General features: G+C 33.7%; 1 protein-coding gene across 1 annotated transcript in view; it reads right to left on the bottom strand.

The window, feature by feature from the left end:
* Positions 1-5,268: 5,268 nt before the first annotated feature.
* Positions 5,269-17,479, bottom strand: part of LOC132749358 (uncharacterized) — a 42,142-nt gene continuing 29,931 nt past the window's right edge. Inside the window, exons 9-13 of the mRNA XM_060739089.1 lie at positions 14,282-14,487; positions 11,388-11,497; positions 7,644-7,775; positions 7,330-7,431; positions 5,269-5,331 (exon numbers count right to left, since the gene is read on the bottom strand). Coding sequence (XP_060595072.1) covers positions 5,269-5,331; positions 7,330-7,431; positions 7,644-7,775; positions 11,388-11,497; positions 14,282-14,487 — 613 coding nt within the window. The remainder of the gene's footprint in view (positions 5,332-7,329; positions 7,432-7,643; positions 7,776-11,387; positions 11,498-14,281; positions 14,488-17,479) is intronic.

Raw genomic sequence — 17,479 nt, 5'->3', positions numbered from 1 at the left:
TTCTATATTTTGAAACATTCCTTTCACCAAGAACAGATTTTTTATATTGTGAAAATGAAATTGTCTGACATCATATATTTACAAATGGCTTTAACCTCAACTGCACAGAAGCAGTACGTGTTCTGTAAATCATGTTCTTGAGGTTAATATTGTAGCTAAGATAAGAAAATAATCTTCCAAGTGGTTATAAATTTTACAGGACAGCCTCTGCAGAACAACCTTCTTTTGGAGACAAAAGTTTAGGTTTTGTTGTTGCTTATAAGCAATTTAGAGACATTAAATTCATAGAGAATTTTTACTTTTGGAATAACTGAATTTATTGTAAAGAGGTAATTACTCAAAACCTTCTGAAATTTGACCTTAAAGATTTACCTTAGGGCAGCACAACAGCAGCAAAGATTCTGCACATTCTCTTTTATGTGAACAATATGAGAATAAAAAAATTGGAGGATAAATGCTACACTTAAAGGACAGCCCATTTATAGAGGTTTCCAAATATCTAATATTCATTCTTTTTAGTGTCTTATACGCCATTAGAAAACACAGTGAGATTTGCTTGTTATACTCCTAGGTTGTATTCAGCACTTGTAGTTGGTGTTTTTCATAGCGCGACATGTTAAGTATTTTCTGGATGTTCTTTTCAAGATACGCTATTTAATGTATATTGTATGAATTACTAAGTAAAAGTGATGCAGAGATTAAAAAGACTGACATCATGATTTCCAGCTATAATTTGTGTTTTTTCGCAGAAATGACTGTTGATTTATATGAAATATCATTAAAAGTTTAAGTTTTGCGATTGTAGTTCGCATAGCTCACAACGTAAGTATACTCCATATAGCTGAGCAACAACGCTCTCTTAGTTTAACAAACACGAGAGATTAAACTTGCACGCGTTTTTAAGATACGCTATATGTGGGCCTACTGAAATCGATTTCTTTTTTTTTGAATGGTGCGTGACGTGAAGCAACGACGTAATTTCACCACGGCGTGAAGAATGCTCGTCGGATAATATAAGTGGGCATCCATATTGCGATCTTAGTAGCAACTGCTCCAATATGGGTCCTGTTGACGCTTTTTGCTGCAGCCGACATCTAGCTCCATATAAAATGCAGCTGTTGGTAGTCTAACAAATTTTATTGGTTTAGCGATATACATCTCTTTGTGTTAGTAGAGCACAGTCATAGCAGAGATGCTTTCGATAGAAAAGTAAATATAACCAAATGAAAGAACAAGGCAATATTAGAAGAAATGGACACTCTATATATCTTAAGTTTAAGAAACTTAGAGACATTACATAAAAAAAGAAAATATCAAATATATATAGATATATCTAACCTGATTGAAGGAATATACCCTAATGAGTATGATAGGCGATTAACTATCTACTCAGATTTTCAGTACACACTTATCTCTCTACCACGAAGACATATTATGAAGCCCCTGATAGTCTTTCAATCATGTAGATAAAGCATTTAAAGCGATAACAGAATGTTTGCTGAGAACAAATGTGATCCCTCCCTATATATATAGGCATTTCAACCAAAGTAGATATCTAGAGTGAAGTCTATTCGTCAAAATCACTGCTCTATTTGATTTGAGATATTTAGCTGATGATGTCCCACCCACACATCTCGATGTTCTAGTATTCTATCGGTAATCGGGGGACAGATTATAGAGGGGCGAGGAGTTTCATACTCATGTCTAGTCGGACATGGTGAGACAGAGATTGACAGACGCACATAGTGAAAAATGACAAGTGCGATTCTAAAAACTCTTAAGCATGTAACTTAGCAGCCTATGTGACGCGTTGGATTTTGAGGAAGGTATAAATATTTAATAATTAATACATCGCGGCCGTTAGATAATAAGTTTAAATATCGCATGATGGTTTCTGCTACAAGATTTCATCATTCCTAGAGAAGCTCTGGCAGCTCATTGTTCCAAAGCGCACATTTTTTATTATAGTACTCCTGTCTGTCGGATATGTTGCATACAACTTGTACTTCGTTCTCTCGTCACTCAAAAAGATTGCTGCGTACTTCATTCGAAATGATAACTCTTTCATCATATGTATTAAAAGTCCATAGCTGTTTATATCTGATTATTGGAGATATTAAACAAGTGAGTTTGAACTGTAATGTTTATTTATTGATAGTAAAGTTAAACAACAGAGACCGACGATCATCAGTTTATAGTGGATGTCTTTTTATAACAAATGAGAGTAGGTCAATATAAGAAGATTAAAGCAGACAGTTGATTATTAAATATATAAATTAATAATTATCTTTACTCAAATTTTCATAATCTCGTATGTAAACTGTAGTAACCCCGCATTCTCGATAGTATATTTTAAACTTTCTTACACACGCAATCAGGAAGTTAAGGACAGCAAAAATATAGTTGATTTTTACGGCGTGATCTTGGCTGAACTGATTGCGCCTAATATGCTCTGTAAATGATATATGTGTTATAAGCCCTCTCATACTTGATCGCATCTCAGGTGTCGCATAAGATGTCAGTCGCACGAGAATGTGATCATAGCTTCTCATGGTGAGTCCTTATGGATATTGTCGCGTGAGAGAGAGGAAAAGCAGTGCGGGTGGGGTTGGGGTGTAATCGTATTTGTAATGTCTTATAATAACAATCAGTCATTAAAAGAGATTTACATTAACTATTCTATTAATTATACGATCACCGCTTACATGAGCACCACGTAGCCTTATTAATACAGTGTTCGTGAGAGTTTAAACAGGTATCTATGCTATGCACATAGATGATATTAGTCCTCTATATTCTAATATGAAGGTACATTATTCAAATATGTGGCTCTGCAGACGACGTTTGCGCATACAAGTTGACATTGATGTTTTTTTGGTTCATTTATGTATTTCGTTATATGAAAGGCTACTTGGTTGCATTTGCTCATAGTATAGGGTAACTTACTACAGATTTGAAACGCTACTTACAAATGTTCTGGTAAGTTAAATATTATTAGTACTTATGAATAGCTATGAGTAAATATGTTCATTTCCTCACTATCATCTACTGATTTATAATCATTTCTCGCTGGCTTAACAAGCATATTTTTAGAGTCTAAATACAAGGAACACATATATTGATATTCGTGGTAAAATTATAATTCTGGTATGATGATATACATAGAAACGGTTTTTGTGTAACTGGGCGTATTTTACATATTTCAATACAGGTTATAAAATGGTGTTGAAGATGAGCGACTGGGATTTGTCTAGAGCAGAAGCTGTCGTTTCTGGACAGTCAGCTGGTTTTTGTGTCGCACTGGCAGCAGACTAGTTTTTTTAGAGATGTGAAGAAAGTTGTCACTCGTCTCTCAGCCTGCTAGTTGTTTTTTAGCAGTTTGGGGTATTCTTACATGGAGCTTCTGGTATGTGTATCTGAGTCTCGCTATTCAGATTATGGTGTTGCGTGGGTTTGATGCTCTGACATATTTAATAAGAAATGCTATTGTAATATAACGAGGAAAGAGAATAGTAAGAATAGTAGAATCATTATCATATGATAGAGATGATATATATTATAGTGTTCATCGAGCATAAAGAGTACCTGACTCACAAAAAGCCTTCGTAAAATTACAGACTCATCGTGTCTCAACAAACTGTCGCGTTATATAGAAGTCTAAGAGATAGGATATCTTCGATGTATTAGAAAAATCTCGGAGAGATTTTCTAGATAACTCTAGCTTGAAATAATACTGCTATACCGCGGTATAGCTTCCAAGATTTTACAGCTCGAAACGATGAACACGAATATGATAAGAATGCGTCTTATATACTCGTGAATAGTGGATAACTGTGTGCAATAACCAAAATGACCACATTTGCATTATATTAATAATATATGGAACGTCGCAATAATAACAGGGTAGACGCGATAAAAGGTCAACACATTAGACACTGCAAAAGTTAACACGTCTATTTATAGTGTAGAAAGGTACCATATAAAAGCTCGATGTTTATAATCGAATACAGAACGGGTCTAATTTGGTCATGCTCAAGCAAATATATATTTTTTACACCATAATGTTAATTAATGTGTGAGTATGTAATATTGTTACTAAGGGAGAAAATGACGATTTTAGATGTAGCGTTTGAAGGCTAACAAAACACATGCTACATAGAACATTCTTTTAATTTCATTTATATAAAATATAATCATATTTCGCGCCTCAATGATGAATGGTTCACTGCAGCAAATTGAAAGAATTGCTTTTGAATATGTTTGTGATACGTAAGAGTACAGAGTTACTGATAGTTCTTGGTTTTATAACATATCATTAACATAGCATAATCTTTATTTATACACATATATAGCCGCCAATATACAATTAATTGATTTAACTAGTATTTGTGTTTTTGAGGGACATGTGTAATGGACAGTGTAGTTTCACTACAGGTATAGGTTAAATTTTTGTGTTACTTGAATGTTATTCAAAATAATACTAAGAACATAATGTTATTATTAATTCATACATATAATTATGATGTTTAATAGTTAAGATAATTCTAGTTAGCAAAACTCTGTCATTTATTTTGTTTGTTTGTTTTTCTTTAAGTTCATTGTTTTTATATATAATAGAAATCAAGTTTTAGTTTCTTTAACGTTTTTATTTGATCTTTGATGTCATTATTATTGTGATTTACATGTCATTTAAGCAAAATGGCACAAATGTACGCTTGATTGATCGAATCAAATATTTTAAAATTATTAAGGTGAAAATAGGCATGACAAATATATACAATTTTAATGGTACAAAATAAGAGAGGTGTGACGCATATACACAGCCCTTCATATCAGGACGTATAATATTCTCAATTCTTGTCATCTCTTAGATATATTATCACATTTCTTTGAATGGTTGAAGACATATAATTATAAACTTGGATAAATTGATAAGACTTATAGGAAATTGTCTGTAATTAGTTATCTGTTTTACAGGCATTAGGTAAGCTAGAGTCCTTTATGAGATACCATATTTTCAGTGAGGATGCGTTAGTTTTTGTAGGTCTTGGTAGAGATATAATCTAGCTTCAATTTTGTGGTTTTTGAATTCTCTTTTCTCATCATTTATGGTTTTTTCTTTGCGCATTTTATTTACTTTTATCGGTTAAGGTAATATTATTTGTCTAGTGCATATATCTAAGTATAGAGAGTTAACTAAGAGGAATAAGAGGATTGTTCTAATAATTATAAAGTGCTTATATTCTCTTCAAACAAATAGTGTTAATCTCATACCGCTCTTATACTCTCTTGCACAAATAGCGCTTTATCAAATTTGATGTCATACAACTTCTGAAGTAAAACATGAAATAAGTAATATGTAAATGTTGTTTGTTTCTAATTATATAATCTATACATTAAGTTTACATAACTTATTAATAAATCACATGCTGTTTCGCTACAATATTTTGAGGACATAGATATCTCTATTATCTCTCCAGTTCATAGCTTAAGAATTATACATCTAAACTAAATAGTAATACCATCTAAGCTAAAAAGAAGCTGGTCGATACAATGTTATAGTTAGTTTCTACATATAACGCATCTCTATTCGCGTTAGACATTGTAATATGATTGGGCGTTCATGAATTAGTGTAAGTTTGGTTTAAAGTAGTGTATATATGTTTAGTTTAATTGGGTATGACAGATCTTACTACGACATTAGAGATGCTAAGTTCAAAGAGTCGACACGGATTACAAGCTTTATCTGTCGGTTAGGGAAGGAAGCTACATGTGCCTCATTACTGTAGGACATAATTTCATGCACAACGGGCAACCGGATAGTTAAGGCTAAAAATATGCAATTTTTCAAGTAAAATTAAACTAAGATCCAAAGGACCATAATGTGGGCTAACCTTTGCATATTTGACACAAAAGTAACTCACAAATAATGCTCTCGTTTAGTTAGAGCAAAGGTGCTACCAGTGTGGACTCACTGGTCAACTGCCTCCCCTGTGGAAATGGTCATAGTCAAATCATGTTCAAACCATATTTTTTAAAATGGCTGAACATGTCAAAAAGAACATGTTCTACCTATGTTTTGGGAATGTTATAACCACAAGTGTCTCTAAAAGGAATTCTTATACAGTGAAATTCTTGCACAATGCAGCTTTTGAATATGGACAAATGAAATTTTTGTACAAGTAGGAAGTAAAAAGGCATTTGCCTTAGTACAGTCATTTGAATAAATGGGAAGCATCTATAATCAACACAAAGAATTGCATATCAAAAAAAGTTCATCACACAGACCATACAATTGCAGTTTATCTGAAATCACTTAATTGCAAAATGTGTGTACATTGTAATTGGAAATGAGCTTTATATTACTGCCAAATTATTTTGAGTGTGATTAATTATATGAGTCTGCCTTTTCCTATATTGCACCATATGAATGAAAGAACAAGAATTGAATGAAATTGATAACTTTGTGGCAAAATAAGCAATTTCTCCTACAAAGACATCGAAAAGGATAAATAAGTATGAAAGAATTAATTTTTCAAAGTCTACGTTAAGCCATTCAGTACTTTACAATGTTGTTTTGATATAATGCAGATTTAAATAAAAGAGTTGTGAGTAAACAAATTGTACATTAATTTTTGACAACTATTTATACATGTTTTTAATTAAAATTGTGTTACAACAGCTTCATAATGATCATTTTCAAATATGATATGACATAAATGGACCACTTAAGAAATTTGGATAAAATGAACAAACATAAAATTCAAGATATCTGGAGTTGGCAAAACAGTGTCAAAATATTCCAGAATAAGTGGACACTTATGGTTATGATTTGAGTTTCAGGACCATGATATGGTTGTATTTTTGCTGTTAACTGTCAACATGATTTTCAACAACTGCTTTGATTATGAAACAGCAATGTTACTGACATAGTCAAAGTAACTTTTAGTTAAAACAAAACCATTTCAATGTCATCAATTTTAAGTTGGCAAATCATGGCCAAATCATTTTTGACAATGTTCAAAACATGGTCGACTTAGTTATGTCCGTGATTATTTTGACAGGGTTACAAGTTACAAGTATGTTTATAACAAAAGATAACAAAATTAGGAATTTCAGTGAAAAAATAGGGCATTTTTAGGAATTCCCTTTGAATTTTTCACTTTTTTAAGAATTTTAGCCAAACTGAAAAAATTAGGATTTTTTAGGAATTCTAGGGACACTGGACATCATGCATTAGTTTTGAACCACAGCATCAGCATCCCGCCAGAAAGTTACAGAAATGCATGACCATCATCTGAATGGTCACCTGAAATAAAGTTGACATACTGATGCACTGCTTTTCATGGTGACCATGCAGATTGCTATGTGGAGCACAGCAGCCTTGAGCATAGTAATGTGATGCTGATTCAGGCATACACATTCTCTTACCTGTAAAATACAAAAGGCCAAAAGCAGTACCAAAATATAAATCTCTTTGAATTCCTCGGCAATATATTTTTTAAAAAATATAGGAAAAATATTCAAAATATAGAATATAGGAAAAATAGGAGGTTTTTTTAAAATATAGGATTCCAACCCAAAATATAGGAGTTTGTAGGAATATAGGAATTGGTTGACAGCCTGTAATTATTATATATTACATGTAACTCCTCGAGGACATTTTTTGTGAAATCTTGAGCCTTCCAATCAGTCTGTGTGAGCAGTTGTGTTGCAATATCTTTCAGTTTTCCATATGCTGCATTATCGATATATTCATAGTTCCATACCTTTTCCTGTAAAGTATTAATAATACATAAATAAATCCCAAAATATTAAATTATGTTTTTATTGGCCATGGCTTAACAAAGTTATTGTTATACTGTTATATTTCACTGTTAAGTCTTATGTTGGACAGTTAATACCAGTATATAATACCAGATAATAAAAATAAGATTGCAATTGTGAAAAAAATGCTATGTCACCTCATTAATACAACACTAAATAGTAGGAACAGAAGTAGATTACTTTTCGTTTGTACAATTGAACATTGCCATATCGCAGGAATCTAGTAAATTTGGGGGTATTGGTCATATTTTAGCATTTATATGAAAGACAACAGCACATATGTTTTTATTGTCAGATACAAATGCATAAGTGTTATGATTGCTTCAAAATGAAATTATTCTTACTACATAAAGGTTTAGGTATAATATTAACCTTTTTCGCTGCTAGAGGGTTATTTATTTATTGATCACCTATTTGCCAGAAGATTTTCTAAGAAATTACTATTTTATTAATTAATATTAAAATGGTTATTTGTTATTAATATTATAATAATTATATATGTTTCCAAATCTGCTAGTATAATTATAATTATTGTCGATGGTATAATTATATATTTATTATGATAATTATTTTTATTATAATTATCATTATAATAGAAACGGCAAAAGCCGTGCGCATGGCAAATACGCCGAAAATAATATATGTTGTCCCTATGTCTGTGAAGGGGTAAATTGTATTACATAGCTGTATGAACTTTGAAATATAGTTTCAATTATTTTTCTTTAAATACTGTCTTTTGAATTAAAACGTAATAATTCATGATTTAAAATCGTCAAGGTTCAGAACTGTTCACAGTTAAAGGGAAATAGAGTGTAAGCAGCCTGATTGCTCAGGCATTTGAACTCAGTACTGTTTTTCGATGGTCCCGGTCCTGATTCATATTTTGTCGCCATGTAATATTTGGCAGCCAACGGGATACCGTGAATCAATAAAGCTCAGGGTTTAATTCAGATTGCTCTGTAACCCTGAGACATTCGCAAACGATTGCGGGAGAGTATGTCACGGTTCAGAACTATTAACAATTTAGGGGAGATGACGTGTAAGCAGTCGGATAGCTCAGTTAGTCGGGCTTTGATACGATATTCTGAGAGTCCCGGTTAGAGTCCCAGTCAGGCTGCAAATTTTTCACACCTGTTTAATCAATAATTATATACCGATCATTTCATAAATATACCTGCAAAGCCGACATCACTCTTATGCTAGAGGTCACAACCTCAAACTCATTTCATAAGATTCTCTGAAAGCAAACAATGACTCTCCTTTGCTACAGGAGATTACATTTAGACAAACTTCAAATAATTTTATTTAAAAAAACGCATAACATGTACATATGTACAAGAGGGCCATGATGGTTCTCATATCGCTCACCTGAATATTAATACTCTTAATGACAAGGGACAAGTGATATCGCAAACTATAAAAAAAACTAGATCTTAATCTTAAACAGATCTCCCACATGTCATATTTGTACTAAAAATAGAGCGCTTAGAGAACATTACTGGCTGCTTTTGCTAAGGGAAACAATATATACTTAAGAAGTTACTGGCTGCTTTAAAAATAATAAGTGGTTTCCCTGGAAGTGCTATAAAATTTAATGACGGATTCACTTGTTGCTACGAAAGTTTATATTTGCTATGGAAGTCACTAACTGCTATGTAAAAAATCAATGTTCGACTGGTTGCTTTGAAATTTACGGTTTGCTATGAAAAATCAATGTCTACTTGCTATGGAAAGCTAACAATTGCTTTGTGAGTTATTGCTAGCTAGGGAGATTAATTTGTTTTTACAAAAATTAGTGGTTGCTATTAGAGTCAAAAGTTGCTATTTGAAGTCACTTTTGCTATGGAAGTCATTGGTTGCTGGAGAATGTCATCGGTTGCTATGGAAGTCTATGATTGTTGTGGATATTCAGTGGTTGCTACGGAAAAGCAATGATTGATACTGAAAATCAATGGACAAAATTTGTCACTGGTTGCTTTGGAATGTCAATAATTGCTATTGAAAGTCATAACTGCAAATCAAGTCACTGGGAAGTCATTCGGTGCTTTAAATGTATATGCTAGCTATAGAAAGACAATGAATGCTATGGACAGTCACTGTGAGCTATAGAATCCACTGGTTGTTCTGAAAATATAGTGATTAATATGGAAAGATAATTGATGAAATATTAGTCACTGGTTGTTATCGAAAGTCAATGATTGCCATGGAAAAACACTAGTTGATATGGCAAGTCAATGGTTCTTACGGAACATAAATTGTTGCTCTTGAAAGTCATTGGGTGCTACCTCATTTTATGGTTACTATGGAAAGTAAACGGATGCTATTGAAGTGATTGGTGGCTATGGAAAGAAGATGTTTGCTATGGAAGTATGTGGTTGCTATGGTAGTTAAATGGTTGCCATGGAAATTAAATATTTTCAATTTTGGTCACTGGTTGCTGTGTAAAGTCAAGGGCTGTCATGGAAGTCACTTTTCTTATAAAAAACCATAGGTTGCTCAACAGTTGTTTCGTTCTTATAGAAAGACAATAGTTGTTATTTAAGTCACTGGCTGCTATGGAAGCCACTAATTGCTATTGAAAGTCACTGGCTGTTTAGAAGATGTATGGTTGCATTGGAATGTCAATGGCTGCTATTAGTCACTAGTTGTAATGTAACAACTGCTTACTATGGAAAGTCACTGGTTGCTTTGGAAGTCAGGGATTTCTATGGAAATGCATTAGTTGCTTTGGAAATGTATGGTTGTTTTAACCCATTACTTCATGAGCATTTTGTGAAAAATGGCTGTTTTCATTGAAAAGTCTCCCGTTTCAAGTTCAAATTGTTATACTACTATAAAAACTGCTTCAACACTAATCAAACTTGGCACAAATGTTGACTGGACCATTGCCCTTGCAACAACATGCTCAGGCTTAAATTTTCTGTTACCATGGCAACGAGGGGACATCTCAAAATTGCCAAAAATCACTATTTTGCGTTGATTTTTTCCATCAAAATTTATTTCAAAGTGCTGCAACTTCTCAATGGATTGAGATAGAGTCAAATGCTTTTCAGCGTTGGTTGCACGTTACCTTATGATCAATCTGGGGTCATTTACAGCCTCTCACAAGTCCAAAATTTTCTTGGCGATGAGGGGGACCCCGCCCCCGTTCAATCCCCCCCAAACAGAAGGGGGCACGTCCCCCTTCTGGCAACCCCCTGATGTATCTTTTGGTTAGGGGGCCGCGCCGAAAAAGAGGTCACTTTTTTTAACAACAACAAGTGTTTGGGGTCTAAATAAGGCATTTTTTCATCATTTGAGACAACAAAAAAGGGGGGAGGTGAAAAGGCGTTAAAAGGCGTGTATATGAAGTAATGGGTTAAAAGGTCAATGTTTTTTAGATATTTACTGTTAAATTTAAAGTTATTATTGCTATATTCTATTAAAATAAACCATTGCACATTATTTTAAAATAAAACTACAAACAAACAAAAACAAGAAAAAACTTTTTGAGTCTTTTATAATCATATAAAAATAATCTTAACAAACGACATTTCTACAAGGTATGACATGTTTCTTACATATATGTTATTTGTGACACCCTCAGCTTCGAAATCCTCAGCTGTCATGTTCTTCAAGAATTTCGTTTTGTTGCCTTCTGGTCCAAAATCGGTAATCATTTCTCTTACAACTGTTTGTTAAGAAGTAAATGAGACATTATTTCAAATTACTTACATTTCTTTTCACAAGTTGTTACATTGTTAAAAGGTTTCTGTAGTTTTTGTTCATTTTTAACAAAAACTGAAATGGTCATATGAGAACAATAAACTATAAATATACCTCAACTCATATGGTTGAGTTTTACATCATACCAACAAAGTATAGGTCACATGACGACTTACCAGCTTTACTGGCGGAGGAAGACCTCCATGGCCTCTCATTTACTATTTCAGGCTTGAACGGGTGCCCGAATTGAACCATTGATTTTTAGTAAGACATTTAGCAGAATAAATTACTCATTTAAAAGAATCGAAAGCCCTCATCGGGATTCAACCAACAGTAGGTGTTGGGCAAGTGGTTCAAAGTCAACCACCATGGACCACGAAAACCCTCAATGAAGTTTCATGTTAGAAAATTATATTGACTCATATTGTCAGTGTAAAAAATTATGGAGAGACTTGCATTTTGTATCACTGTACATCAGCATAGTTGAACATTTGATAATATTTTAAACAAGTTCACAAGTTAAATATGAATTATGAGGTACTACAGTACTACACTGTTTATTTCGGGAAATTATTAAACTAATCTATGAATTTATAATAGCACAAGGCAGTCTGAAGGACAGCTAAATCCCCTTCTGCAGTGAACATGAATGTGTATTACCAACCATGACCTTGATGTCGTGCCATGCATATGATAAGCACATAGTCTAACGATGGTGATTATTTTTGCCAAAAAATATGAAAAACAAGATCAACAAGTAACGGCGGCGTTCAATGAACGCAACCCCCATATGACCCAGCAACAAGAACCAATGGGAAGGAGCCCAGGCGGACCCCAAACAAAAACAGGACAGGGCAAAGACAGAGCACGACCAGGTTAATCATTACATAATAAATGATAAGTTATTTAAAATCTTCCATAAATTATAAAGTTATGGAGAACATATAACCTTGACCCAGGGGGTATTTAAAAGTTATGGAGGGGACATGAAATGTAGAATTTTATACATTTGACCTTAAGTGTGACCTCGACCTCGGGGGCAGCAACTCAATCATTGCGCTCTGCACATGTTCTGATGATGGTGATCAAGTGTGCCAAGTTATTTATTAAAACATTCGGTGGTTAAAAAGTTATGGAGCGGACACGTAATGTAGACTTTTATACATTTAACCTTGACCTTTTAAATAGCAACAAGATTATTGCGCTCTGCTCGTTGTCTCATTATGGTGATCACTTGTGCCAAGTTATTTAAAAAAACTTTTGAGCGGTTAAAAAGTTATGGAGCAGACACGAAATGTAGATTATACTTGTTGTTATATTTTTTCTGGTCCTTCGGGATCATTGATACCAGCACTATTAAGTGTTAGGAATTGAGAACCGCTCAAGCCAGTGCCAGGGGACGTGAGGGATCGTGCACTTATTCATTATCCCTCATGTACAGACTCAATCAAGCCGAGTCTGCAATTCGCTTGTTATTTTGTTGTGATTAATGCTTCCGAGTGATCACTTTGTTTCCGGATTTTTATTATTTAATTAAGACTTTAACGTTTGATCTTAAGTGTGACCATGACCTTCGGGGTAGCAACCCAACATCTTGCGCTGTGCACATCGTCTCATGACGGTGATAACTTGGCACAAGTTATTTCAAAAACTTTTCAGCTGTTTAAAAGTTATAGAGCGGACACATAATGTAGACTTTTTAACGTTTGACTTTTAAGTGTGAGCTTGACTTTCGGGGTAGCAACCCAACATTTTGCGCTGTGTTCATCGTCTCATGACGGTGATAACTTGGCACAAGTTATTTCAAAAACTTTTTAGCTGTTTAAAAGTTATGGAGCGGACACATAATGTAGACTTTTTAAAGTTTGACTTTTAAGTGTGAGCTTGACCTTGGGGGTAGTAACCCAATTATTTTGCTCTGCAAATTGTCTCATTATGGTGATCACTTGTCCTAAGTTATTCTAAAAAAAATTCAGCGGTTTAAAAGTTATGAAGCAGACACGAAAGTGTTACGAACGGACAGACAAAGGGACGAACTGACAGACGGAGGCCACTCCTATAATCCCCTTTTCGCTACGCGGAAAGTGATTGAAAGTCTCACTTTCAAGAGCAGATAATTAAACAAAGGGCCTAGAGGGCCCTGGATCGCTCACCTGAGAAATAGGTTAAACAGTTAATGTTAAGCCTTTTTTCACCCCAGAAGAAAAAGCGGAAATTAAAACATGGTGAAAAACACCGGATTTACAGTACATAAGAATAAAAAAATCAATGACCCCCGGGACAGGGCCAATTTTGACCCTTAGGGTAGATGATAGATTTTCATTAGAACATTTTCATGCCGAATATCTACGCTCTTACTCTTTTGGATTTTCAAAAGAAGTTTCTACTTTATATATATTTATTTAAGGACAAGAGGGCCATGAAGTCACTCACCTGTATAGAGACCCAGGGGCGGGCCAATTCAAACCAAGGCCAGGGTAAGTACATTACCTCTCCCTATTTATCATTAAACCTTATCCCCAAAAATGGTTTATTGTAGCAAAAATGTCAGAGGATCATTTAATTGATACTCGGCAAATATTAAAAACTTTTCGCTTTTTCGTTTGCCACAAGAATATTTTTTTTACAAAAAGGTTATAATACAGGAGAGCATGGGAGGTGGCTTTATACTAAGAAATAAACAGGCAAGGGACTATATGCAAACACTTAAGCTTACTATGTTTTACTAATTGCAGTTTCATACACTTACTGACACCAAAACTATAATAGTCCCAGCTCTCGTTTGCACCTTCTTTTCCTATATTAGGATGTGAATAATACAATCTTCCACCAGGTACAGTTGATACTAGTATATCATCCTCTTCTCTTGCCAAACCAAAACCAATAAGGCGGGCATTAAACATTCCATCCAACACAATATTTTTTGAGGCTATATCTTTGTGAAGAATTACAGCTCTGAAACACAACACTGACAAATCACAAGACAGGACAGTTTTTACTATAACATTATATAACTTGCAGAAGTAAACTTTAACAAATAATAAAACACATTGAAACACAATACCACTTGAGATGCATCAATGGGATCGCTGATATCTTGTACAAAATATTTCTATGCTTACATAATTTCTGGATATTTTCTTTATAAAATAAACATGACACAATAATAACTTATTCCATGTTTATGTATCAATAACATCATTGGAAATATTATCTTGATAAAATCAACAGGACACAAGAATAGCTTTCCTTCACAACAAATTCCATGTTTACATAATTTTTTAGTGTATTACAACCGTCCGTAAAATATTAGCTTCATTAAAACAAAAAGATACAATTTGCTTTCCTTATCTTTTTAACTATATTATAATAATGTAATTTCAATTTAAAACCTGCTAAATAAAACAAAAAGGGCATGACCGCTCTTATATCGCTCACCTTGTAATATAGGCTCTGAATTCATATTGTTTTTGTTTGTTTGTTTGTTTTGGGTTTTACGTCATATCGACATAGTATAGGTAATATCGCGACGTTCCAGCTTTACTGGTGGAGGAAAACTTCAGGTGCCCTTCCGTACATATTTTAGGCACGAACTGCAGCTGAGTAGAACCACCGAAGTTCCATAAGCTAGCTGGATAGCTTCCTCACATGAAAGAATCCAAAGTCCCTGTCGGGACTCGAACCCACAGCGGTGAGAGGCAAGTGATTTGAATTCATATTGTTAGCAATGTGAGAATTAAAAGCAGATGTAAGGTTTTACAATTAAAAACTGGTATCATAACATTCGTATCGGCGACTCAAATAATGCAAACGTTTATAAAATTTTCCATATATGCCTTTTGTCACATAGTCTTTGACCCAAGCCAAGATGACCCATATTCAAAGTAAAGCTATACTCATCAAAAAGATCAAGTATCATTTCAAGTACTTTGGGTTACAATAGCTACAGTGTTGACAAAGGTTTCCCATATTTGGCCTGTGTGGCCTAGTTGTTGATTCCCAGATGATCAATATTCACACTAGAGCTACAAAGCATCTAAATGTCATTTCTGACGAATTTCTATGATATTTAGATCAAAACAGTCGCCTCATAGAAGTAATACATGTATTACAAGTTTTGTTTCCATATTTGTATGTAGGCAACTCTCAACATTTTACTTATTCCAAAAGCAAACAAATATAAAGAAAAACAAACCTTTAAAAAAGAAAATTAAAGAAAAAAGAACAGGCGTTTAATAATCTAGTTCAGCTGATATCAAAGTTCAATTTTACTTCTTAAACTACACAAATAGTCCAAATGTCTTCACTATATTAAGCTATAGGAAAAAATGAGATATTGGCATTTATTCAACCTTAATGGTCATGGTCAATTAAAGCTCAAGGTCACATATTAATTATTCAATATGTTTGTGTTGCTACAAAACTTGTTTTGTCCAAATATAAATAAAAAATCTATACAAAAATAACATCATTATGACAATTTAACAAAAATTCAATAATATAATCTTAACGGATTAGGTCATTTATGGTTCAAGGTCAAGGTCAGTTCAATTGTTTCGAAGGACTTGTCAAAAGGTTGTTTTGTCCAAGTATGAAGATTATCCATTGATCACTTACCAAGTTACACCCAATTATAACAATAATGAGTGAAAATTCAATAACTTGATCTTCAAGATCAAGGTCATACATGAGCAAAGTCAATTTGAGTTTAATATACAACAAGGTTTTGACCTAAAAGATGTTGCTTCTAAATATGAAGGTACTCCATTAGTAAATAACGAAGAAATAGAAAGTAAAGAAAACAAGAGGGACCAGAGGGCCCTGGATCGCTCACCTAAGAAATAGGTTAAACGGTCAAAGTGGAGCCTCTTTTCACCCCAAAAGAAAAAGCGAAAAAACATGGCGAAAAACACCGGATTTACAGTACATAGAAGAGAAACCAATGACCCCCGGGGCGTGGCAAATTTTGACCATGAAGTTTAATTTCAACAAACATGGTAGATAGTCACCAGAACATGTTTCATGTCAAATATCTAAGCTCTTAATATTTTGGATTTTCAAAAGAATATTTTTCAAGTTTCTACTATATACATGTATATATAAGGAAAATCAATGGCCCCAAGGGCTTGGCCAATTTTGACCATAGAGCTTTTATTCAACAAACTTGGTGGACATTCATCAGAAAATTTTACATGATAACTATCTAAGCTCTAGCTCTTTTTGTTTATCACAAGAAGATTTCTTTTAGCTTTTACTATATACATTTAAGAGAAACCAATGACCCCCTGGGGCGGGGCCAATTTTGACCCTATGGCATTAATTTGAACAACTTGGTAGACATCAACTAGAAGATGTTTTATGCCAAATATCTAATCTATAGCACTTTTGGATTGTCACAAAAAAATTTTTTTTTATTAGTTTATATAGGGAAAATCAATGACCATGGCAACCAGAGTTCTTTATGGCATTTAATTTTTTGAACAACTTTAGTAAAGCTTCATGCAAGGAACATCTCTGCAAAGTTTCAACAAATTTGGCCAAGTGGCGTACGAAATGGTACTTTTGTGACTTTTCCATTTAATCTTTTTAGCCATTTTTAGGCACACAAGGCTTAACAAAAGACACAAAAGTAAAAACGGAATGAATAGGATCAAAGAGAAACAAGAATTTGTAACAGAGTTACCAACATCCCCCGCCTCGGGGAAATTTTAAAGACCCTTTCATTTAAGCGATAACAGTTTTACCGGATGTGACGTAAATTGGGGATAAAACTATGCAGGCCGCATAGAATGTAAGCTTATTGAAAAGTTAAATGCGTAAATACTGATCGTTCAATTATGATCATAATATGTAAAAAAATACGCATGCATACATAAATTCAATATCAAGACAATAGAAAAACATACAAAAACAAAGATTGAGATTAATTCTCGCTACATAGTGAAAC

Source organism: Ruditapes philippinarum, unplaced genomic scaffold (genome assembly GCF_026571515.1).
Source record: "Ruditapes philippinarum isolate M1 unplaced genomic scaffold, ASM2657151v2 ctg526_1_1_1_1, whole genome shotgun sequence".
In the NCBI taxonomy this organism is placed as follows: Eukaryota; Metazoa; Mollusca; class Bivalvia; order Venerida; family Veneridae; genus Ruditapes; species Ruditapes philippinarum.
Note: the sequence above shows the minus strand (reverse complement) of the source record. Positions and strands in the feature narration are given on the sequence as shown.